We start from the raw sequence: 24,918 nt of genomic DNA, 5'->3' as shown, positions 1-24,918 counted from the left end.
CCCCCACCCACAAGAGCAATGATCACCCTAGAGTATACTATTAATTTTACTAATTTATTGCTTTCATCTGCCTTCCCCCATAGAATAAAAACTCCAGGAACTCCAAGAAGGAAGAGGCTTTGACTACTGTGTTCACTATTTACAGTTTCAGCACCTAGGACAGTGCCCAGCACATAGTAGGAGCTCATTAAATATCATCCCAGAAGAGAGGAGGGAAATGCCACTTCCCCCATTTATGGCTTCACAATGTTTGGAGTTTAGGAAAAAGAAGATCCTAAGGAAAGGACTCAGTATGTCCCCAGATTGTCCCGAAGGACAAAAGTGGCCTGGAAAGTCCTGATTTGGGCAAAGGGGTGATGTCCAGGGGACAGGATGCGGAGGCCTCCCTGCCTGGATCCTGGAGGGAGAGACCATTCTCTGGTGGGGGTTCCTTCCTGCTGGGGACCTGGAGCTGCCTCATGTGATGGCATGTCAGAAACCGGTTCTACTGTTTGTCCACCATCAGGCTTGCTCTGACGGTGCCTCATTTGGGGCTGAGGAGGAGGATTTAAGGGTAGAAGCAGGGAGGCAGCCAGGCTATGGGGCTGAAGGGGCAAGCTTGGCTGGGACCTGCTTGGCATCTGGCCAAGGGGCTGAGGAGAAGCTGGGGCCACCAGACAGGACTGGGGCCTTGGGCTCTTAAACCTGGGGTGCCCAACCCCCAAGGGATCCATGGAAAGAATTCACAAACTCAGGGCAGAGGAAGAAATTGCATCTTCAACATTATAAACCTTTGATCAGATTGTGGTGGTTCCATCGGCTGTAAGTGTAGGCAGTGCGTTAGCAGCTGCCGTGACTGACTTCGCAGGCCATAGAAATCGTAAATGTGTTCACATCACATTCCAGTTGTTGTGTCTCTCGAAACATCAGCTATGCTGGTCATGTCTTCAAAACTACAGCTGCTGTTAGACCTGCTGCTGGATCTTATTTCACTAAGCACATATGTTACAATACTATTTTGATAACTGTGTTTCAGTATAATTGGTTTCCTTTGTAATCCTATATGCTTTTAAAAACTATTCTAAGGGCCTGATTAAACCGGAGGGGCGCTCGTGGTACCAGAAGGCTATCTGACCTCTGTCAGATTTCTGACAACGAAGCCTCCTTAAAGAGGCTCAAAGCGCATGGGGGAAACAGTGGGGAGGACTCTGTTTGCTTTGGAGCAGATGAAAGGATCCTTCCGGGGACCCTAAAGGCTCCTACCCTGGGCATCTGACCCAGGACACCAGGCCTGGCCACCCCCACCAGCAGGCCGTCTCCCTGTCTGCCTGCAGTGCCCAGTATGACCAGCAGGTGGCAGCCCCACCCAGCCAACCTTGCGCAGTTTCCTTCCTGCAGTAGTGGCTCTCAGGTACCACAGAGGGGGACACAGGGAACACAGATGGTGCGGGACCAGGCAGCTCTGGCACCCGCAGACACGCACACACCTTTGCATGTGCGTGAACACACGCACGTGCACAGGTATGCTCATGTTCACACAACTAGAGCAGCCTACCTGAGAATCAGCTTCCAGAGTATTCCACCTCTTCTAAGACAAAAGGCACTCCTGGGACTCTGGAATAGGGGGCCTCCTTTGTTCTGCATCATCTCTACCTTCCCTAATGGTCTTTCTGAGGTGTGCACAGGTCAGCACGAGCCAACTCCAGCCTCAAAAACCTAACTGCAGCTGGGGTCAAAGCGGGCAACAGAAGTAGACATCTGAGTTCAGTCTGGCTCTGAGACCGTGGGCAAGTGACAGTCTGAGCTCTAGTTTCTTTGTTTTGCACGTTTTGGACAAAGATTGAACTCTTTCAACCCAACAACAAGAAGACAAACAACCGAGTTAAAAAAATGAGCAGAGGACTTGAACAGGCATTTCTCCAACGAAGAACGACAAATGGCCAATAAGCCCATGAAAAGACGCTCCCCATCATTAGTCATCAGGGAAATGCAAATCAAACCACAAGGAAATACCACTTCATGCCTACTAGGATGGCTATGATAAACCAGCCCAAACACAACACAACAGAAACCAAATAAGAAGTATTGGCTGGGCTGTGCCGGTGAGAATGGAAAACGGTTTAGTGGTCCCTCAAAAAGTGAAAAGTAGAATTAGTGTGTGATACAGTGATTCCCCAACTAGGTCTACACCTGAAAGAACAGGAAACAGATGCTCAAAGAACTCACTCACGGCCACTGTTCACAGCAGCAACACGATTCGCAACAGCCGGAAGGTAGAAACGGCCCAAGTGTCCATGACCAGAGGAATAAAGAAATTGTGGTCTATGCCCACGTTAGAATATTATTCAGGCTTAAGAATAATGTACTGACATCTGCTACAATGTTGGGTCAACCCTGAAAGCACGAGACTCCGTCAAACAAGCCAGACACCAAAGACCACATGTATGTTTCCATTTATAGGGAATGTCCAGAACAGACACATCCTTGGACAGAGAGTGGATGAGTGGTTGCCAGGGGACTGAGAGGGAGGAACAGGAAGCGATAATTTAGTCGGTAGGGGGTATTCTTCTGAGCCAATGAAAACATTTTGGAACGAGAGAGAGGTGGAGTTTGTACAACCTGCGGAATGAGCTGATAAACTGTTTGCTTTAAGATGGTCAAATGCATGTCATGTGAATTTCATCAACTCTTTTTGCAATTAAAAAGAGAAAAAGAGGGGCGCCTGGGTGGCTCAGTCATTAAGCATCTGCCTTCGGCTCAGGTCTTGATCCCAGGATCCTGGGATGGAGCCCCACATCAGGCTCCCTGTCCAGTGGGAAGCCTGCTTCTCTCTCTCCCACTCCCCCTGCTTAGTTCCCTCACTGATCTCACTCTGTCAAATAAATAAATAAAATCTTTAAAGAGAGAGCGAGCGAATGGGTGCATCTTCTGGGCATTCATTCAGAGAATGTTCTGGCAGCATTGATGAACCTTGTACCAGGGACCCAGCGGGTCCAGGCTCTCTCCCAGTGCTGCCTCATGGCAAAGGGCTGTTGTGGAGACTGAAGATGGAAGATTCTGGAGAAACAAGCATGAGGGGAGACTGAAGGGAGCTACAGGACCCTCCTGGGGGCCCCTCCGCTGCCATCTTTCCCAGCTTCCGACCAGATCCGGGTGGCAGATGAACACACCCCTTGCTGGGGTCCTAAGCGAACTCCCTCAGCGAGTTATCTTTTTGTCAGGGACACCGAGGTCCAGAGGTGGGAAAGCCATCTCTGCCTCAATGGCAGCGGCAGTGTCTCTCATCGGCTCACGGGAGCTTTGTCCCCGCCACCAGGGAGGAAGAGCAGCCAGGAGGAAACAGAGCTGGGGCGGGGGAAGAAGGGGGAGCAGGGTCACAGGCTGAATCGCTGCACACGGGCCCTGGGGAGAACAGGGAGGACTTTAGGGATGGGGGGGGGCTGCTAAGCACTGGGTGCCCCACCTCTTCCTCAGTGCTGGGCGCTGCTGTTCCCCTCTAAGGCCTGATTTCCACCACTGTGACCTCAGGCTCCCTCTACATCGAGTTCGCCTCTGTGACACTCCTGTCTCTCCTTTGGTAAACTGCCACGCGCCAAGGCAGGTGTGCGCCCCTCACTCCGGAGTGCAAGAGGAGCTCAGCGGACCCCCAGGAGCAGGAACGCATCCCAGGAAAGCATCCTGGGAACGCTGCAAAGCCATTAGAGTCTGGTGTCTCATTTTGGAGCCTGTGCTCCGCAAATCGCCCCGGAGCATTGGGCGGGGATGTGGGCCTTGCTTTCTTCTTAATTCTGCTCCTCCAAAGCCCCCATGTGCGTCTAGGAACAGGCAGCAGGGGGTGCTAAAAGCTCTTCTGAGAGGGAGCCAGCCCCAGAGTCCCAAAGGGACGGCCAGGCCGGGGGTGGTGGGGGGCGGGTAGTAATGCCCCACTCTGGTTGTAGTTTCTGCCCCCCAGCCCCTCCCCTCTCGGTTCCCCAAGACTGTGTGGGCACCAGGCCACCCCTAGCCTGGTCCCGGAGGTGATGGGAGGGGATATGGATTCTTCTTTCAAAGAGAAACCACAACTTTTGGCCCCAAACTCAGGTTGGGTCCGCTCACTCTGGCTCAAAACCCTCAAAGGCCCCCCATCACTTTTAGTACCAAATCCAAATTCTTCGTTTGGTATGCACGCTCCTCATGCCTAGCTTTCCTGCCTTATTCATGATAACATTCCCCTTTCTCCACGATGCATGTGGTCTAACCATCTCCACCCCCCGCCCCCCGTTGTCAGGGCTCACCCCTCATTCACTCTGCCAAGTGCTGGGAACGCAGCCACGGGTCAGCAAGGCCCAGCCTCCTGAGGCTTCCTATCCCTGGGATGACCGACACCATGCCACGAACCGCAGAAACAGCCACCGAATGGCAGGGGCTGTGGTTCCTGCCTTCCCCATGCCTCTCTTTCACACCTGCATGCGGGGCATGCCCGAAATCTGTCCGGCGCCCAGCATGGGGACTGGTCCACAAGAGGCTGAGCATCCTGACTCCAGCCCAGAACATGGGGATGGCAGTTCTGCTGATGGCCTGCGGCTCTTCGGCAGAAAACCATGAGGCTTCCCCACCCCCGCTCCCTGACCCCCGCCCAGGTCTCCCAGAGAGCTGCTCTAGGACTCTGAGCTCAAGGGGGCAGAGACCGTACACTTGGTCCAGCAGGCACCTGACCACAAGCATCCCCACCAGCTACTCCCAGGGCCACATACCCACTTCTCCCAGATTTTAACAACCAGGACAAAGATTATTGCCCGAGATCTCTTTATTCCTATAGTTCGCTATGGACACAACGTTCTCGCTGTCTTCAGATTCAATCGGCCAATGAGGACAGGGTTCTTACTCTTGGCCATGTTGATTTTTCCCTCAGCCCTGTGCTCCCGGAAAACAGCCGGGCTTATAGGAACCCCCCACCCCCACCCTTTGTGTCTGGAAAATGACTTGTTGCAAAGAACCAGCCTCCGACACACGATTTAGACGAGACTCACGGATGCTCCCCGCCCCCGACTGTGACCTTGTTCACTTCTGACAAGGACAGACACAGACCCTCAAAATCCCCTTCATGGACCCATAAATGATTACCTGAATTGCTTGTTTCACTGGTCAAGCGGAGCAACGTGCTTGTCCGCCAGGTTTTGGTTAAACGTCTCTCCTTCCTCCGGGCCCTTGAACGTCAGTTCTCAGCCTGAGCCAGCCAACAGCCCCTCCTGGAATGGCTCCGGAACAGGGCTAGACATTCTCCAATCTTCTATCCCGCTTCCCCACACCGGATTCCTTCTGCCTTCGTTTGCTCCTTTCTGAAGCAGAGAAACTCTTGGCCTCTCTTCTAACGCCCGCAGACCCGATGGTCAGAGTCCTTTCCCTCTTGCAAGGCTTTCTTTCCCCGCCTTGCAAGAATCCTTTTGGCAAAAAGTCACTCTTTTCAAGTCTGGATTTGTTTTTCTTTGACACTCTAGAAGGAGCAACGTGAAGATGGTCCCTGATGGCTCCAGTCAGCAAGCCGCAGGGGCGGAGCAGCGGATACCCACCTGCGTTGGCTTTTACACTGGGACTCACGGGATGTTGGGGAAAGGGCTTTTGTGTCCAAACAAGCCAACACGAGGATTCCTAGGAACACAGCTGAGCTCAGTCATTCTTAGTGAGGAATGGATGCTTCCCTCTGGTCTCGGCACTCCCATCTCCCCAAGGGCCCCCACCTGGGGCAAACCTCCTCCAGTTCAGCATTCACCACAAAAGCCATGAAGCTGTCATGGGAGGCAAAGGACACCGAGGCCGGCTCTCTTCTTGGAACCCGGAACCTGGAAGGGGAAAATGCAACGAGAACAAAACACGAATTAATTGTCCTGGGTTTTCTCCTGCCTGAGCATTTCACCCAAGGTCTTGGAGCTGAGGCAGGGGTGGCGCAGCTGGGATTTGACCTCTGGGATCCTCCGATTTGACCTCCCCCCCTCCTGGGCTCCCAGGCTGCTGCTCCTCAGGCCCTCTGGGGGGCTACCTGTCCTGGGAGTGACAGGTGAGGCACAGGGGCGGCTCTGACCATCAGGAGGCGCCCGGGCTCAGAGGAGGGGGACAGGAAGGACCTGTGTCCCACATCCCAGCATCCTCCCCACAGCAGGAGGAGTGAGCCGGGGCAGGGCTGCCTGGGCTTAAATGTTTGCAAGCTGTGTGACCTTGGACAAGTCATTTTATTCTTCTGAGTCTCACTTTCCATGTCTCAGTTGGGGGAAATAAGGGTGCAGGCCTTGGGGACTCTGTGCCATGTGCCCCACAGTGAGGACCGGTGACAACTCGCTGCCACTGCTAGTTCAGGTACTGTTAACAGCCCGGATGGAAAGAAGAGGAAACTGAGGCCCAGAGAGTCAAAGGTGCTGGCACATAAGCCAGAGTGAATCTGCCCCACCCAGTGCTGACTAAAAATTCTGGTTGGCAGCACCTCCCGGTCTGGCCCTCACACAAAGTTCCAGAACATTCCACGTCCCCTGAACCTAAGCTTATAATGGGACAGGTTGCTCCCTACAGTGTATAAGGAAGACTGGAACCGTGGACACAGAAAGAGCCCCGGGATGGAGCCCCAGCTGGGCCACGGCAGCCACTCCTCTGCGCCTCAGTGTCTCTGACAGGATGTCTTGGGAGTGGTTGGGATTAGGTGTGGGGATGCGTGTGAAGGCTTTATCCCCCAAAACGTGAGTCCCACCTTGAAGCTCCCTGGAGGGCAGGGACCAGGTCTGAGGACTTGGTTCCCAGGAAACAGGGTACAGGAGTGTAGGCAGTGACTGTGCCCTAAATACAGGGAGCCGTGTCTACACAGGGGGCACAGGGCGTGGAGTGGATTAATACAATAGCCACCTGCGGGTGCCAGAGGCAGGAACCGGAGGGGGAAGGAACTGTGGAGGCGCTGATTGGGGGGAGGGCAGTTGTGGCATCTCATTTTGGAAAACGGAATCCGGGGCACCTGGGTAGATCAGTGGGTTAAGTATCTGACTCTTGATTTCCACTCAGGTTGTGATCTCAGGGTCGTGGGATCGAGTCCCGTGTTGGGCTCTGCTCTCGGCGCAGAAGCCGCTTGTCCCTCTCCCTCTGCTCCTCCCCTGTGTGCGCTCTCTCAAATAAATAAATAATTTTTTTTTTTTTAAAAAAAAAGGCAGACTCCTTCGGTCCAAGGGAGCGAGCTGGGGACACTGGTGGACAGAGGGCCACGCGGGGCCAGTGCCTCGCTGGCTGCCCCTGGGGCCAGCATGAAGCCAGGTTTTAGGATTCTCACCCAGGAGCTCCCCCTCCTCTAAGGCCTAGCGTGGGGGGGGGGTGCCGTGGGGGGGTGCCCCCAGCTCTGGATTTTTTCCCTAAGTGCCAGGTGACCTTCAGAAGATCGCTTTCTGTGATTTTCCTCACAGCCTCGCCTGCAGCTCCATCTTTTAAAAATAGTCGCCCAGAAACCCATTGCTTATTCAATGAGCTCTTTTGTTAAAAAAAAAAAAAAAATACCCTGCAGCTTCGGTTTGTTTAGTTCATAAAAGGCCCACTGCGATTATCAAAGAGCCAGCTCATTAAAGAAAAATGGGATGCTGGGAAGGAGTGGGAGAGGGCAGGGGTGGTCTGGGGAAGGGGGGGCAAATCTCAGTCCCCTCTGGAGACCTGGGGTGGCAGCCCCCCCCTCTTGGAGGCTTAGCTGGCTCATCTGCATGGGGGTAAAAATAATAAAAATGTCAGGTCCTGGGATTCAGAGCGGACCAGACCACACACGCACAGTCCCTCTCTCCATCCCTCCTCATTCCACTTGTCTCCCTCTGCGGCTCGGCCCGTCCTCCCCTCCCAGCCAAACTTCTGGAAAGAATCACGCCCACTCAAGTCTCACCTCCTTCTCTTTCCTCTGCCCGCATTTCCTCTGCCCTGCTCTTCCCAAGGTTATCAGTGACGCTCACATGGCTGAATGGACGTTAGCGGACAAATATTTGTACAGAACCTCGTGTCTGCCGGGCGCTGTTCCCACAGTTGTCAGCCCTCATCTTGCTGGGCGCTCAGAGGTGTGGGGTCCTGGGCAGCAGCCCGGAACTGGGGGGCCGGGGTCCAAGAACCGGCTCCGGGGGTCCCAAACAGACCAAGTTCGGCTGACAAAATCCAAAGCAGAGAGAGGAGGGGCAGCGGAATGAGAAAGGGGTTTATTTCGGCGAGGCCAAGACCAGGATGACAGCAGACTAGAGTCTCAAAGACTGTGCGGGAGGGTTGAAAATGCTTCCCGGTTTATAGAAACAAAATGCGGACAGTTGGTGGGGACGTGCACGTGGGCAGCGAAGGTCAGGTCGATCCTTGTCTTGGGGTCAGACGGCGGGGTCTCACTGGCTTGCTTGGCCCACAGGGTCTTTTGTCTGAATTAAGAGATAAACTGGAAAGAAACACTTGTCAGTTAGAAAGTCTGAGACCAAATGAAGGTGGGTGGCGTCCTTGTTCACGTCCACCTCCCAGAAATCTACAGACCCTGTGCTCTCCTTGGTTCCCTCCCACCCTGCTGGTTGGGCCTTCGGTCTCTTTCTTGACTTTCTCCCAGGGGAAGTGGCTATTTGCCTACCCAACCTCTGTTTTTGTTTTTTGTTTTTTTTTTCATTTTCTATAATGGAAAGGGGGCTCCCCATTTTTTCTGGATATCCATGAGTCCAAATGCCTACATTTGGACCTAGAGCTGGGGGTGGCTGATAAGAGAAAAGCAGAAGTTTGGGTTGAAACATGTGGAAAGGACGCTTAAAAGGGACACAGGCAGCACCTCTCCAAGCCACTAACCTGTCTGATGACGTTGATGACAATGGCTTTCCAACTGGTATCCTGCTCCCCAACTCTCCCCCAAGCTGTCAGGCAGATCCTTCACAGGCATCACTGTTCTATTCGAACATCTTCTGTGGATCCCCATTACCCAGAAAGAAGTTCGAACTCTATGTTGAGCCACCAGGATCTCCAAACCCACTACCGACCTCTTAGCTCACTGCCCAACTCTCGAAACCCTAGTCCCACATTGTCCCATAGAAATACATTTGAGCCACGTAAGTAACTGACAATTTTCTGGGGCACTTGGGTGGCTCAGTGGGTTAAACCTCTGCCTTCCGCTCAGGTCATGATCCCAGGGTCCTGGGATCAAGCCCCGCATCAGGGTCCCCGCTCAGTGGGGAGCCTGCTTCTCCCTCTCCCTCTTCCTGCTACTCCCCCTACTTATGCTCGCTCTGTGTCTGTCAAATAAATAAATAAAATCTTTTTTTAAAAAGTGATCAACAATTTTCTAAAGGCCACAGTGAAAAATGAAAGGAAACGGGCCAGATTATTTTAATAATATCTTCTCTCAGTGCAATCTATTCAAAATATTATCATCCCAACATAGACTCAATATAAAGTTTATTAATGGGATGGTTTACCTTTGTTTCTTCATACTACATCTTCACCATCTGCTGTGTGTATTTTCCTCTTAGAGCGTATTTCAACTTGCTCTGTGTTTAGATTTCATAAAATGTACAGTTGGAAAAGTGGATTCACATACCCGACTTGTTCCAAATAGAGTTAAAAGGCTTCCAGTGACAGAACAAAAGATCCATTTTTCAATTTTAATTTTAACGAATTAAAATTAAAACTTGGAATTCCTTTCCTTAGTGGTCCTAGCCACCTTTCCAGAGCTGTCTGTGGTCAGTGGCTGCCACAGCGGACAGAGCAGCTTGGGCTAACCACCAGTACGGGCAGACAGACTTTCCAAGATGATGAGAATGCTCTCTACGCTTGTTTGTGCGCTGTCTGATGCTTTTGAGCACCGAGGAACCGAATTTTTAATTGTTTCCTTTTCACGGATTTAAATGTAAAGGCCACATGTGGCCAGTGGGTACCCTACTGGGAAGCTGCTATCATTCCCCAGACCTCTCGTGTCCCAGCCTTGGCCTCCTGTCTTCCTCTTGGCTGAGTCTTTTGTTTTAAAGATTTTATTTTATTTATTTATTTTTAAAGATTTTATTTATTTATTTGACAGAGATCACAAATAGGCAGAGAGGCAGCGGTGGGGGATGGGGTGGAAGCAGGCTCCCTGCTGAGCAGAGAGCCCCGATGCAGGGCTCGATCCCAGGATCCTGGGATCATGACCTGAGCCGAAGGCAGATGCTTAACCCACTGAACCACCCAGACGCCCCTTAAAGATTTTATTAAGTCATCTCTCCGCCCACTGTGGGGCTCGAACCCACAACCCCCAGACCAAGAGTCACATGCTCTACCAATTGAAAAAGGCAGGCATCCCTTGGCTGAGTTTTGTCAACGCAATTCCTTGTCAGGTTACTGCCTCCCTTCTGGGCCATTCCCCATCACCCTGTTTTGTTCCCTGTCCCAATACTGACATTTTCATCACAATTAATTGTTGGCTTTTTCTTCCTAGGTAGGGGCGGTGAGCTCCATGAGGGCTGGGCCGTGTCTGCCTTGTTCACCTCTCTGTGGCCAGTGTCTTGGGACGAGCACACAGCGGGCATTCCGTAACACTGAGTCAAACAGGTAATATTCATAAAGGATGAATCTGAGAGTCCAGCATTATTCACTTTGAAAGATCCCCCCGGGGCTCCAAGCACCCTGGAATGGACCCCTTCTCAGGAGGAGACCCGCGGACCCAAAAACCAAGCCGAGTCCACTGGTCAGATGCAAACAGCACGAGGTTTATTGAGTAGACACAGGTACCTGCGGGCGGTCAAGTCTTAGGAGGACTCGCGCGCCAGCCCTTAGTTCAGGGCCTTTTTATGGGGTTTGGGGAAGCGAAAACATACGTACAGAAGCAAAAGCATGGTTACAAAGTTTTCATTGGCTGGTTTGAATGTAAAGGCATACTTGGTGTTTGTAGATTGGCTAGTTCAAATGTAAAGGCATACTTGGCGCGCGGGAATACCCCTGATTGGTTCACTCAGCATCCTTCATTTACATAGTGAGAAGTTACTTTCATTGGTCGTTAACAAAAGGGAAACAGACAGTATTGGCTAGATTTCAATCCTTCATTAGCATGTAGACTGACCATCGGCATTGGCCAGATCCCAATCCCTTATTAGCATGTAGACTGACCATCGGCATTGGTCAGACTACAAACCCTTATTTGCATGTAGACTGACCATCGGCATTGGTCAGACTACAATCCCTTATTTGCATGTAGACTGACCATCGGCATTGGTCAGACTACAATCCCTTATTTGCATGTAGACTGACCATCGGCATTGGTCAGACTACAATCCCTTATTTGCATGTAGACTGACCATCGGCATTGGTCAGACTACAATCCCTTATTTGCATGTAGACTGACCTTTCAACATTCCTTGTAGTATCTTATCACTTTTTACAACATGGGAAGATTGTTTAAGGGAGTGGGAGAAGGGGGTGTTGGCTAAGCAAAGAGAAGGGGGAAGGAGGGGGAAAGGGAGGGAGAAAACCCTTTTCATTCCCCCATTTTCTTTTTGGCCCGAGTAAAATCTTTTACTTTACTAGGGGCTAATCTCCCGTTGCCCTATTGCATGATATTGTTGGGTTAATACCATGGTTTGGACAAGCGACAATCTATCTTTTATAAATTGGGTTAACCTGTTAATGATGCATGGCCCGAATGTTAGAATTAACATTAAGAGCATTAAAGGTCCTATTAAGGAGGTTATTAGGGAAGTAAACCAGGGTGAACGATTCCAAACTCCTTCATACCAAGACTGTTGAGATTCAAAGTCTCTTTTACGCTTATCTAGCCTTTCCTTCAATTTATCTAGAGTTTCTGTTACTACTCCAGTCTGGTCGGCAAAAAAACAGCATTCTTCTCTGAGAGCAGCACAAAGGCCACCCTCTTTTAGGAACAGTAGGTCTAAGCCTCTTCTGTTTTGTAGCACCACTTCTGACAGGGAGGTTAGGGATTCCTTGAGGGCCCGAACTGACTGTTCTAAGGCCCTAAGGTCTTCATTCATAGCATGATGTAGAAGTAGGTATTGGTCTGTTCGGACCAGGGCGGTTGCCCCAGTACCGACCCCGGCGGCAATGCCTCCTACCCCCAATAACATAGCTAGGGTGACTAGGGTGACAGGTTCACGCCTTACTCGGCTGAGATCACTCCATTCATGGTAGCTAAGAACCAATTCATCTGAGTGATAGGTTATTCGAGGCCATAGTTGAACTAACACACAATAATCAGTAGTCTGGTTTAAGGCAGCAGCAGATACACAAGGGGTTAAGCCTGTGTTACATGCCCAATAGGTTCCATTGGGTGGGATCAAATAATAGGAGCTATCCCATATTTTATGGGTCGAATTACAGAGTGTTTTTTTAACATGAAGAGGCGGGGTGCCTATACACAGCCCTGCTCCTGAAACTTGTGAGAGGGTTAAGCGATGATCTTGGCCATGGCATATAGCGTTGGGGGCAGTGGAGTTAGTATAGTTGGCAGAGAGGGCTATGCCCTCATAGTATGGAGGGCTTGGATTAAGACATAGCCAGCAATTGTTTGCTCTCTCAGGACTGGAGAGGTTAAGTGCCTGGTAGGCCCCTCTCACTAGGTTGATAAGCCTGTCTCCTGTTCCGAGTATTTCGGGGGTCTTTTTGGTTTGTATAGCTGTGGAAGTCGCTGGGGTTAAAAGTGGTGTCGGTCTTGGTGTTAACCTTAACCTTTGGGGGGGGGCCTCGGGGCGGTGAGGCGAGAACTGGATTGGGTCCTATGGCGGCTCTTGGGGTTTCTATAGAAAGCTTTATAGTGAACGTTAGGCCATCGTCATAACGTTCTTTATAGAATCTGAGGCCCCAGGTATATCCCTTTACCCAATTAAGTTGTTTTTTTCCTGATTCAGTGAAGGCTATTTTGAGTGGGTGACACCACTGATTTTGACAGGCTGGGTTTTGTGTCCACTTGGGGCTGCTCCTGGCGTGGGAATAATTCGCCGTTACGGTGATGTAGTCCCAACCTGAGGTGGGCTTCCAATAAGTGTCACCAGTGGTTTCGCAGCCCCAATTGTGACAGTAAAAGTGGGATGCCCCACTGCATGAGGTCCATTCTCTGGGTCTGTGAAACCCGGGGCATACATAGAAGGTGAGTGTCCTTAACATACTTCGTTGACTCCAATCCCCACAGCCTCCCCAAGGATCCAACCCGAGTCGTCCCCGGGGGGACGGTTGTGAAGGCGGCTTCTGTAGGTCAAAGTAATTTTCTATATCCCAGTTGGCTGGAGCTCCCATGGCTAATTTACAAATGTCGGGGTATAGGTTAGGCCACCAAGTGAATGGGGCATGCTGCTGAGAGGTGTTCCAAATTACTTGTCCTGTTTGAGACAGGACCTGCCAGGTGAGCTGTTTTACATGATGAGGGGACCCATGGGAGCTCGGAATGCCCAGAACAAGGATAGTCAATGTTAGGATCGCACGAGTCTTATCTTTAGCGGGTTTTGAGTGCGTCGAACTCGCCATTCCTCCTTGAGATCGGATGCTGTCGGTTCGTCTGGTCCCAGATGAGCTGGTTTTACATGGGAGGCATGGATCCACGCCGCGATGCCGTCGACTTTTAGCGCCGTCGGGGTGGTCAGGAGTACGGTGTAGGGTCCCTTCCATCGGGGCTCAAGGTTCTTGGTCTGATGCCTGCGGACCCAGACAGAGTCGCCGATCTGGAATTGATGTGGCACAGTTGGATTTTCTAACTGCTCTCGATAAGCTGTAACCAGTGGCCTCCAGACCTCTTTCTGAACGATCTGGAGTGCCTGGAGGTGGGCTTGTAGGGTAGCACGATCGGCAAGAGAAGAAACATGAGGATCAATAGGATTAAAAAGGTTTACAATAGGGGGTGGGGCCCCATATAATATTTCAAAGGGAGTCAATCCTAGGGGTCCGGGGGTATTCCTGGCCCTATATAGGGCCAGGGGCAGGAGGAGGACCCAGTCCCTAGAGCCAGTTGCAAGCGTTAATTTAGTTAAAGTCTCCTTGATTGTTCTATTCATTATCTCTACCTGTCCTGAGCTCTGGGGTCTATATGCACAATGCAATTTCCAATCAATCCCCAATAATTTGGCCACCTTCTGACTTACCTGGGAGACGAAGGCTGGACCATTGTCGGTGCCTAATACCTGGGGTATTCCATACCTGGGGAAGATTTCTTCAAGTAGTTTCTTGGTGACCACATTCGAAGTCTCGTGCTTGGTGGGGAAGGCTTCTACCCATCCTGAAAAAGTGTCTACAAAAACTAACAAATATCTGTAACCATAGAGTCCAGGTTTTACTTCCGTGAAGTCGATTTCCCAGTGAATACCAGGGCGATGTCCTCGAACGCGCACTCCAGGGGCAGCATAAGCCTTTCCGGTATTTACTTGTGCACAGACTAAGCAATTTTTAATTATGGATCGCAACGCCTTGTCTTGGTTTAGTAACAAATACGGTTGGTGCTCATTATTTAAGAGGGTTTTTATTTTGTTTTCGCTCAGATGGGTCAGTGAGTGCAAGGATTGGACTATGTGGCGAGAATATGAAGTGGGCATAACAATTTTTTCGTCCATGGTATATGCCCCTTTCTGTGGATCCCATGTGGCCCCCATTTTCTTTAGCAGCTCCTGATCCTCAGAACTGTACTCCATAGGTTTATTATTTTCTTGTGGGGGCCCTATGCTCAGGGTGAGAATGGGCCCAGTCTCTTTTTCCCCCAGGGCAGCTTCCTTAGCAGCTTGATCTGCCAGCTGGTTTCCCCTTGCCACTGGGCTATTATTCTTTTGGTGACCCGGGCAGTGCATAATGCTCAACTTTTGGGGCAGGAACAAGGCTTTGAGCAGAGCCAGTATTTCAGGTTTATTTTTAATTTCTTTTCCCTCGGAGGTGAGGAGCCCTCTCCTCCGATAGATTTCGCCATGTATGTGGGCCGTAGCAAAGGCATAGCGGCTGTCGGTATAAACATTTAGTTTCTTACCTTCTGCCATCTGCAGGGCCTGAGTCAGGGCGATGAGTTCCGCCCGCTGAGCTGATGTCCCAGGAGATAGCTTCTTGGACCAGATTACCTCTGTCTCATTAGTCACTGCAGCTCCTGCTCTTCGCTCGCCATTGTGCAGGAAGCTACTGCCATCTGTATACCAGGTGTAGTCCGCTCCCATGAGGGGCTGGTCCGTCAGATCCTTTCGGGTGCCATGAACTTCAGCTAGGATCTGGAGGCAATCATGTGTTTCCATAGCCTCGGGTAAGGGGAGTAGGGTGGCAGGGTTGAGCGCCACCACAGGCCCGAACTGTACACGATCAGTGTCCAGGAGCATGGCCTGATAATGAGTCAGGCAAGCATTGGAGAGCCACCTGTCTGGGGGCTGCTTGACCAAGGCTTCAACCGCATGGGGGGCCAAGATGGTAAGTGATTGGCCCAAAGTTAGCTTGCCCGCATCCTTGACTAGGATGGCAATGGCAGCCGCCATTCGTAGACAGGGTGACCAACCAGCAGCCACAGGGTCTAACTTCTTTGACAGGTAGGCCACCGGGCGCTTCCAAGGCCCTAGCTTTTGGGTTAGTACTCCCTTGGCATAGCCCTGTTTTTCATCTATGAACAGTTCGAAAGCCTTAGTCACATCTGGGAGTCCCAGGGCTGGGGATTCTAGTAAAGCCTTTTTGATGTTGAAAAAGGCCTGTTGCTGCTCCTCGCCCCAATGGAACCGAGCCCCTTGCTTAGTGAGGGGGTATAAGGGGGCTGCCATTTCCGCAAACCCAGGGATCCACAAGCGACAAAATCCAGCAGTTCCCAAAAATTCCCTTAGCTGTCGTGGGGTGGTAGGTGTGGATATGCAGAGGATAGTCTGCTTTCGTGCCTCAGTGAGCCATCTCTGTCCTTCCCTCAGCTGGTACCCCAAGTAGGTGACTTGTTTTTGGCATATTTGGGCCTTTTTTGCTGAGGCCCGGTATCCTAATTGTCCCAGTGTCTGTAAGAGGGCTCTAGTGCCACTTAGACAGCTTTCTTGGGTGTGAGCCGCCAAGAGGAGGTCATCGACATATTGAAGAAGTATCAGTGAGGGATGCTGCACTCGGAAATCAGCTAAGTCTCTGTGCAGCGCCTCATCAAACAGAGTAGGACTGTTCTTGAAACCCTGGGGAAGCTGAGTCCAAGTCAACTGTCCTGAAACCCCAAGATCTGGGTCCCTCCATTCAAAGGCGAAGAGTGGCTGGCTCACTGGATGTAGTCTTAAGCAGAAAAAGGCATCTTTCAAGTCTAGCACCATATACCATCTGTGGGAAGGGGGCAGAGTGCTCAGTAGATTATATGGATTGGGTACGGAGGGATGTATGTCCTCAACCCTTTTGTTAACTTCTCTTAGATCCTGTACTGGCCGGTAATCTCCTGTGCCGGGTTTCTTTACCGGTAACAGAGGTGTATTCCAAGGTGACCGGCAGGGAATTAAAATTCCTTGATCGAGAAGTCTCTTAATATGAGGTCTGATGCCTTGGCGTGCTCCCTGAGACATTGGGTACTGCTTTATTGACACTGGGGTGGCTGTCGCCTTGAGTTGGATTATGAGGGGGGGTTGTTGACGAGCCATACCCATGCCCCCCGTCTCCGCCCAGGCCGTAGGGAACTCTTTTAGCCAAGCTTCATTTTGGATCTCTGAGGATTGTTCAGGTTCATATAGTCTATATTCCTCCTCCAAATGGAGGGTAAGTACTTGTAAGGGTCCCCCATTGGGGCCTGTTATTGCCGCCCCTTCCGGGTTGAAGTGAATTTGGGCCTTTAATTTGGTTAGAAGGTCTCTCCCCAGTAACGGGTAGGGGCAATCGGGTACGTGTAGAAATGAATGCGTCACCTTACCGGTAGCCAGCTGGACCCTGCGTTCCGTGGTCCACCGATAGTTCTTTCCTCCAGTTGCTCCTTGTACCCAAGCAGTTCGGTTGCTGAGTGGTCCTAGAGTCTGGGTTAGGACTGAATGCTGGGCCCCGGTGTCTACTAGGAAGGTAACTGGCTGCCCCCCGACGTTTAAAGTTATCCTGGGCTCAGGGGGGGGCTCCTGGCCCCGACTTCCCTAGTCTTCCAACGTCAGTAGGGAAGTCAGTGGCTTGGGCATCGGAGGTCCTCTGAGACTCTTGGGGTTCTTGGGACACTCTCGTGCCCAGTGTCCTCTTTCCTTACAGTAGGCACACTGGTCTTTGTCTAGTTTGGTCCCTCTTCGTTCTCGCTCTCCCAGTCTGACTCCCTCTCTGTTCTGTCCCTGAGTAACTACGGTGGCCAATACCTTAGTCAATTCCTTGCTCCGCTTTTTATCTCTTTCGTCCTGTGCCTCTTTCATTCTTAACCACATTCTTTCCTCTTTCTCTTCTGGAGTTTCTCTCTTATTGAACACCTTCTCTGCCTCCTTTAATAAATCAGAAAGTGTATACCCCTGTAACCCTTCTAATCTCTGTAATTTGCTCCTAATGTCAGGGCTTGACTGCCAGATAAAGGACATTGATACACTAGTTGCTTGCCCTTCATCATCAGGGTCATACGGGGTGTACATCCTATAAGCCTCCTTAAGTCTCTCTAGAAAGGCAGAAGGTGTTTCTTCCTTTCCCTGTATCACCTGCTTAACCTGAGCCAAATTAGTAGGCCGTCTCGAGGCTGCTCGGAGACCCGCTATGAGCAACTGGCGATAGAGACGAAGGCGCTCCCTACCTGCAGGTGTGGCGAAATCCCAATTTGGGCGGGTTAAGGGGAAGGCCATGTCGATCTCATTGGGCAGCTGGGTTGGTCGCCCATCGTCGCCCGGTACGTTTTTCCGGGCTTCCAGGAGGACTCTCTGCTTTTCCTCCGAGGTCAGCAGAGTCTGCAACAGCTGTTGACAGTCATCCCAAGTGGGCTGGTGGGTAACTAGAATAGACTCAATCAGGTTAGTTAGGGCGACGGGGTCCTTAGAGAAGGGGGGGTTATGTTGTTTCCAGTTATAGAGGTCAGAAGCGGTAAAGGGCCAATACTGTGGCTGACCATTTGGACCTTCCCTCAAGGGTAATGCTTGGGAGGTTTGGCTCGGAGGCTGCGCGTGTCGATCTCTAAGCCGCCCAGCAATGGGCGACTCCAGAGGACCAGGCTCTCGACCAGGCTCTCGACCAGGCTCTTGCTTGTTTGTGGCAGCCGCCGGGTATGGAGGCGGTTCCTCTGTTAACAGATCTATAAGAGGGGACCCCGTGTCTGGGGGCAAAACAGGAACAGGCTTGGGGGGCTTTGGGGACTTGTCTTGGAGTGGGGTGAGGGCGGGGTAAAGGGAAGAGGAAGTAGGGGTGGGTGGAAGAGGTGCAGGTTGGGGATGGAGCAACTGCTCCTTCGGGGGAGGTGGGGCAGTCGGGGTGTTAGGGGAAGAGCAGGGTTTAGGAAGGGAAACAAAAGGCTGAACCCAAAGTGGGGGGTCTGAGGCCAGAGCCTTCCAGGTGACGATGTAGGGCACCTGATCGGGGTGTCCGTTGGGTTCAGGGCTGAAAACTTTGGCTTCCACCTGAGAAATAATATCAAGGTTAAAAGTGCCACCGCACGGCCATCCGACATTGAAAGTGGGCCACTCGGAGGAACAAAAGGTGACCCATTTCTTCTTCCGTATTTCCACCGACTGGTTGTTTGCTCGGTTCTGGACGTCGCCCCAGTGGCTAAGGGTCAGACTTAAGGGGGTAGTCACTGTCTGTCCCATAATCTCAAGGACAAAAAGGGTTATTATTACAGAGACAAACACTAGACTCAGACACACAACAACCAGACGCGCTGCGCGGCTTCGGCGTAAAACCGAAAGCAAAAATTCAAATGGAGATCCAGGGGGTCCGGATTCCCCCTCTCCAACCAAGGCCGCGTATCCCTCCGATACCGGCCGAGCTCCAAATGCCCCGCTGCCCCAGGGCATAGATGTCCCGAAGGACCCAAATGTCCCACCTGGTGGGACTACAAATGCCTCTGGAACGTCTTCCAGGGCTGCGAGGGAGAAGTCTGAGCCCGTCAGCTCCTTCTGGCCCCCGCCAAATACAAATGGATCCGATCGAACCCCAAACCAAACGCGTGCGCCAAATCACAAATAACAGATCCAGACACAACCTTAGACACCACGCAAAATTACAAGTAACCGACTACAACCACAAACCACAAACACAACGAATATAGCGCTGGCCAGCTTACCTCCTGACAGTGGGTCGGTGGTCCCTGAGTGGGGGTCTCGAATCCCGGACGAGCCCCCAAATGAAAGATCCCCCCGGGGCTCCAAGCACCCCGGAATGGACCCCTTCTCAGGAGGAGACCCCCGGACCCAAAAACCAAGCCGAGTCCACTGGTCAGATGCAAACAGCACGAGGTTTATTGAGTAGACACAGGTACCTGCGGGCGGTCAAGTCTTAGGAGGACTCGCGCGCCAGCCCTTAGTTCAGGGCCTTTTTATGGGGTTTGGGGAAGCGAAAACATACGTACAGAAGCAAAAGCATGGTTACAAAGTTTTCATTGGCTGGTTTGAATGTAAAGGCATACTTGGTGTTTGTAGATTGGCTAGTTCAAATGTAAAGGCATACTTGGTGCGCGGGAATACCCCTGACTGGTTCACTCAGCATCCTTCATTTACATAGTGAGAAGTTACTCTCATTGGTCGTTAACAAAAGGGAAACAGACAGTATTGGCTAGATTTCAATCCTTCATTAGCATGTAGACTGACCATCGGCATTGGCCAGATCCCAATCCCTTATTAGCATGTAGACTGACCATCGGCATTGGTCAGACTACAAACCCTTATTTGCATGTAGACTGACCATCGGCATTGGTCAGACTACAATCCCTTATTTGCATGTAGACTGACCATCGGCATTGGTCAGACTACAATCCCTTATTTGCATGTAGACTGACCTTTCAACATTCCTTGTAGTATCTTATCACTTTTTACAACATGGGAGGATTGTTTAAGGGAGTGGGAGAAGGGGGTGTTGGCTAAGCAAAGAGAAGGGGGAAGGAAGGGGAAAGGGAGGGAGAAAACCCTTTTCAACTTCATGGTGTTTATTTTTATTATTTTTTAAAGATTTTATTTATTTGACAGCGAGAGATCCAGCGAGAGAGGGAACATAAGCAGGGGGAGTGGGAGGGGGCAAAGCAGGCTTCCCGCTGAGCTGGGAGCTTGATCCCAGGACACTGGGATCATGACCTGAGCTGCAGGTAGACTGAGCCACCCAGGTGCCCCACCGTGTTTAAAAAAAAAAAAAAAAGAGGGGCGCCTGGGTGGCTCAGTGGGTTAAAGCCTCTGCCTTCGGCTCAGGTCATGATCTCAGGGTCCTGGGATCGAGCCCTCCATCGGGCTCTCTGCTCAGCCGGGAGCCTGCTTCCCCCTCTCTCTCTGCCTACCTCTCTGCCTACTTGTGATCTCTCTGTCAAATAAATAAATAAAATCTTAAAAAAAAAAAAAAAAAGAGAGAGAGAAGAAGAAAGAACAGACCCAAAGCAGACCCAGGACAGCCCGCCTCTCCCACTGCTAAGCTCTCAGTCGCTCCGGGAGTTGGGAGTGGAATCTGAAAGCAATCGGTCTGGAATTTCCTGGTCAGTGAGGTCATCTGGAAGAGAAGACCACATCTATTCCCAGAAGGGAGGATAATCTTGCCTGAAATAATCCTTTCCTTTCTTTTGCTAATAATCTCCTTGTCCTTTCCCTCTGTCTATCAAAGTCTTCCATTTCCTACAGCTTCTGGGACCTTCTGTGTGTTACTGGAAGGGACTTCGCCTAATAAAGCAGATTAGATGCTCAAATTTACTCAGTTGAGTTTTTGTTCTTTAACAATGGTGAAGCGGTGGGGCTCCTGGGTGGCTCAGCAGGTTAAGCCTCAGCCTTGGCTCAGGTCATGATCTCAGGGTCCTGGGATGGAGCCCAGAGAGCCCCCAATCCCCCAGGCTCTCTGCTCAGCAGGGATCCCCCCTCTCTCTCTGCCTGCTGCTCTGCCTACTTGTGATCTTTCTGTCAAATAAAAAAGAATAAAATCTTGGGGTGCCTGGGTGGCTCAGTGGGTTAAAGCCTCTGCCTTCGGCTCAGTTCATGATCTCAGGGTCCTGGGATCGAGCCCCGCATCGGGCTCTCTGCTCAGCAGCAAGCCTGCTTCCTCCTCTCTCTCTCTCTCTGCCTGCCTCTCTGCCTACTTGTGATCTCTGTCTGTCAAATAAATAAATAAAATCTTAAAAATAAATTAAAAAACAAACAAACAGGGACGCCTGGGTGGCTCAGTTGGTTAAGCAGCTGCCTTCGGCCCAGGTCATGATCCCAGCGTCCTGGGATCGAGTCCCACATCGGGCTCCTTGCTCGGCGGGGAGCCTGCTTCTGCCTCTGCCTGCCATTCTGTCTGCCTGTGCTCGCTCGCTCTCCCTCTCTCTCTCTGACAAACAAATAAAAAATCTTAAAAAAAAAAATAAAATAAAAAACAAACAAACAAACAATGGTGAAGCCTTTCTCTTCTTAGGAGACACACATCCTCCCACTGCAGGCCAACAAATTCCTGACTCTAGAGTAACAGCCGTTATGTATATTATGGCCCCTGGAGTGACAGTTACTACCTCCTGAGCCCTTGCAATGTGTTAGGAGAAGGGCTGGAAGCACTTTCCATTTACTAGCTCACTTGATCCTCACAGCAGTCCTATGATGGGGCTGGGATTATGAGCTGCACTAAGGCACAGAGAAGTCTAGTAACTTGCTCAAGGCCACACAGCCAGTAAGTGGCAGAACCAGAACCCAGGCAAACTGACTGTAGAAGCTGCGGTCAAATTAGCTATGAGAGATAACTTTCCAGCTCTTTTGACCATGAACACAGTAAGAAGTACATTTTACATTCAGACCCAGGACATCTTTCTCCCTCAATCAATCTCTCTCTCTCTCTCTCTCACACACACACACACACACACACACACACACATCCCTGAAAAAAAAAAATACTACATTGTTGTACATGATACTTTCTGGTATCTTCTATTTTATTCTTTCTCATAAGAAAAAAAAAATGCTGGTATGACCCACTGAATTGATTTCATGACCCACTCCACTCTACTATTTTTTAAAAAGATTTTATTTCTTATTTATTTGACAGAGAGATCACCAGTAGGCAGAGAGGCAGCCAGAGAGAGAGAGAGAGAGAGTCAGAGAGAAGCAGGCTCCCTGACAAGCAGAGAGCCCGATGCGGGGCTCGATCCCAGGACCCTGAGATCATGACCTGAGCCGAAGGCAGCGGCTTAACCCACTGAGCCACCCAGGTGCCCCCTCCACTCTACTATTTTGACCAACATTTTATTACGGAACATTTCTAACACAAAAGTAGAGGGGGAAAATTATAAACCCCCCTCCGCATGAACCTGTCACCAACCGCAGCAATTATCAGCACGGGGTCGATCCCAAGTCACCTCTGCTGGGTTCCTCTTCTGCCTTGCTTTGAAGCATCTCTCAGACTTGTTGTCATTCAGTGTGTAAACACCGCAGCTCAGGTCTTAATTGGTCAGAGCTGCGCTAACAGGATACCACAGACAGGACGGCTTCAACAACAGACATTTATTTTCTCACCGTTCTGGAGGCTGGAAGTCCAAGGTCAAGACTCTGGCTGATTCAGTTTCTGGTGAGAGCTCTGGGCTTGGCCTGTAGATGCCCCCCGTCCCGCGCTGTCCTCACCGGGCCTTCCTTCAGTGCACGCACAGAGCTCGGTGATGTTTCATCTTATAAGAACACTAAGCCTGTTGGGTCAGGGTCCTTCCCTGTGACCTCATTTGACCTTATTTACATAGGCCCTATAGCCCAATACGCCCTATATCCTAATATAGTCACATTGGGGATAAGAGCTTCAGCGTATGAATTTGGTGGGGGGGCGGGTGTGGAGAAGACACAAGCTTTCAGTCTGTAACAGTTCGATAATGGTTTTGGCGAAAATGTCCTCCTCCAAGGGAGATGAGGATGGGGACATTGAGTACTTTGGGGACTGGAGTGGAGGGGACAAGAGAGGAAGGTGTTAAATTCTCCCCACATCAGTCTAGCACCCCTGAACCTGGAGAGGGGAAAGGGGTTCCCAAGAGCCCTCTAGGCCCTGCCTGCAACTGAATTTCATCTGTCTCAGAGGTCTCAGCTGTTAACAGCTAGGAAAAGACACTCATTCAGAGAGCTGTCCTTCGAGGATTCCGGGGCGTCCAAGGAGCACCCACACACAGCTCTGTGGCTAGGAGTGCCTGCTGGCCCCATGGACTGGGATAAAGACCTCGGGCCGAGTCAGGAGACCTGGGCTCTGTGTCGCCAGTGACTGTTTTACCCATAGCATGACTTGGGCAAGCTGATTCACTTGGGCAAGCTGATGCTCTCTCTGGCCTCAGTTTCCCCTCTGTAAGAAAAGGTTTTCAAGATCAGGTTGCCTAGCACACACATTCCTGGATTCTCACTGTTGCAGCTTGACAATGGGGCAAACCCCTGCAGGTCTCTCCAGGATGTGTTTGTAGAAGGACCAAGGGATCGTCTGCCTTGAGGGAGGCTGGGAGGACCCCCCCCCCCAGAGCAGCGCTGGGAGGGGGGCACATTACTGGCCCCAGTGGAGCACCAAGCTTGTAACTCAGGACGATTCCATTTGAGGCAGGGATGGGGGACTGGAGGAACAAGGGGCTGGGGAAAGGACGGGTTTGTTTAGCAACCCCCCAGATGGGCCATTCTGATGGGAATAGGAGACTTGGGGAGGTCTGGGGAGGGGCAGGTGAGGGCTCTCTGGCCAGGACAGTTCCCAGAGCAGGACTGGCCCCCGGGTTGCCTTGTTTTCAAGGCTGCAGGATGTCGGAGGCTGTGACAGAGCCAGGAGAGAGCTGCCGATGGGGGCAAGTCCCCGCAGCTCCGCGGATGTGAGCCCCAGAGAAAAGGGCCGGCTGCTACAGCCGCCCGCACGGTGCAAGGCAGATGGGGGAATCCAGCAAAAATCGGAACTCTGGAGCTGCGTCAGCCTCAGCAGATCCCCTGGGACCAGCAGGAGGCTGGCGTCCCTCCCAGGCTCTGGGCTGGGGCCAAGGCCAATTTTGTGCAAATGTAACAGGACAAGGTGACCCCAGCTGGCTGGCGGGCATGGGGGCGATGGGAGAGGCGGACAGATGGTCCAACAGTAGCAGAACGCCCATGCCGCGATTTGGGCTGCGCCCCCCCCCCGCACCCACCCACCAGTTCACATGCGGCCAGTAGGTCTGTGCACCTGCGTAGGTGCATCCCTCCTGGGCGAGCCCACGGACGTGCGTGTCTGGACACACTCCCTGCCGGCCTCCCTCCCTCCCTCCCCCAGGCTTTACCACTGACACTTTCTGTTCCTAGAGGTGTGTTGTCCTAGAAATCCCTTTCCATTCAAGGATTTCTTGGATGCTGCAGCCAATTTTCATTCCTGCCATGGAGTTCCTCCACAGACTCTGCCAGGAACATCTCTTTTTCATTTATTTCTGGCGCTGGAGAGGCAGCGAGAGGAAGAGCCCTGCAGACGGCTCTATGGTATTTTCATCAACGCAACAGCCTCCCGAGCACGTACGCCCTGGAAGCCGGGGCCTGGCTCCAGAACTGGGTCTTTCTTCCCCTGAGCACGGATGGTGACTCCCTTCTCCCTCCCCGCTGGGAGGCAGGGAACCCCGGTGGAGGTGGGTGTCCCCGGGCAGGAGGCAACTCCATCCCTGACCTAACCCTCCCCCACCTGCTCCTGTTCCTAAACCTTATGTCCTATGAGGCCAGGGGCCATGTCCCCCCCGCCAGACCTCAGAATGTGACCTTATTTGGAATTGGGTCTTTGTAGACATAATTAGTGAAGGACCTCAAGAAGAAGTCACCCTGGATTTAGGGATTATTTAAAATCCACTGAGTGAGGGTCCTTACAAGAAGGGGTGGGGGTACACAGAGACACACAGGGAACGAGGCTATGTGGCGATGGAGGAGAGATTGGAATGATGGATCCCAAGGACTGCCGGCAGCCATGGGAAGCTGGGAGAGAGGCTCCCAGTGGTCT

At 51.6% G+C, this 24,918-nt stretch overlaps 1 protein-coding gene across 1 annotated transcript; it reads right to left on the bottom strand.

The window, feature by feature from the left end:
- Nucleotides 1-13,367: 13,367 nt before the first annotated feature.
- On the bottom strand, nucleotides 13,368-18,649 carry LOC122896047. Its single transcript, XM_044233987.1, is given in 1 exon segment — nucleotides 13,368-18,649. A coding segment is annotated over 1 exon segment (5,247 nt). The 5' UTR covers nucleotides 18,615-18,649.
- Nucleotides 18,650-24,918: the final 6,269 nt, after the last annotated feature.

This window comes from Neovison vison, chromosome 14, assembly GCF_020171115.1.
Source record: "Neovison vison isolate M4711 chromosome 14, ASM_NN_V1, whole genome shotgun sequence".
NCBI lineage: Eukaryota > Metazoa > Chordata > Mammalia > Carnivora > Mustelidae > Neogale > Neogale vison.
This window is presented reverse-complemented; position numbering and strand designations above follow the sequence as displayed.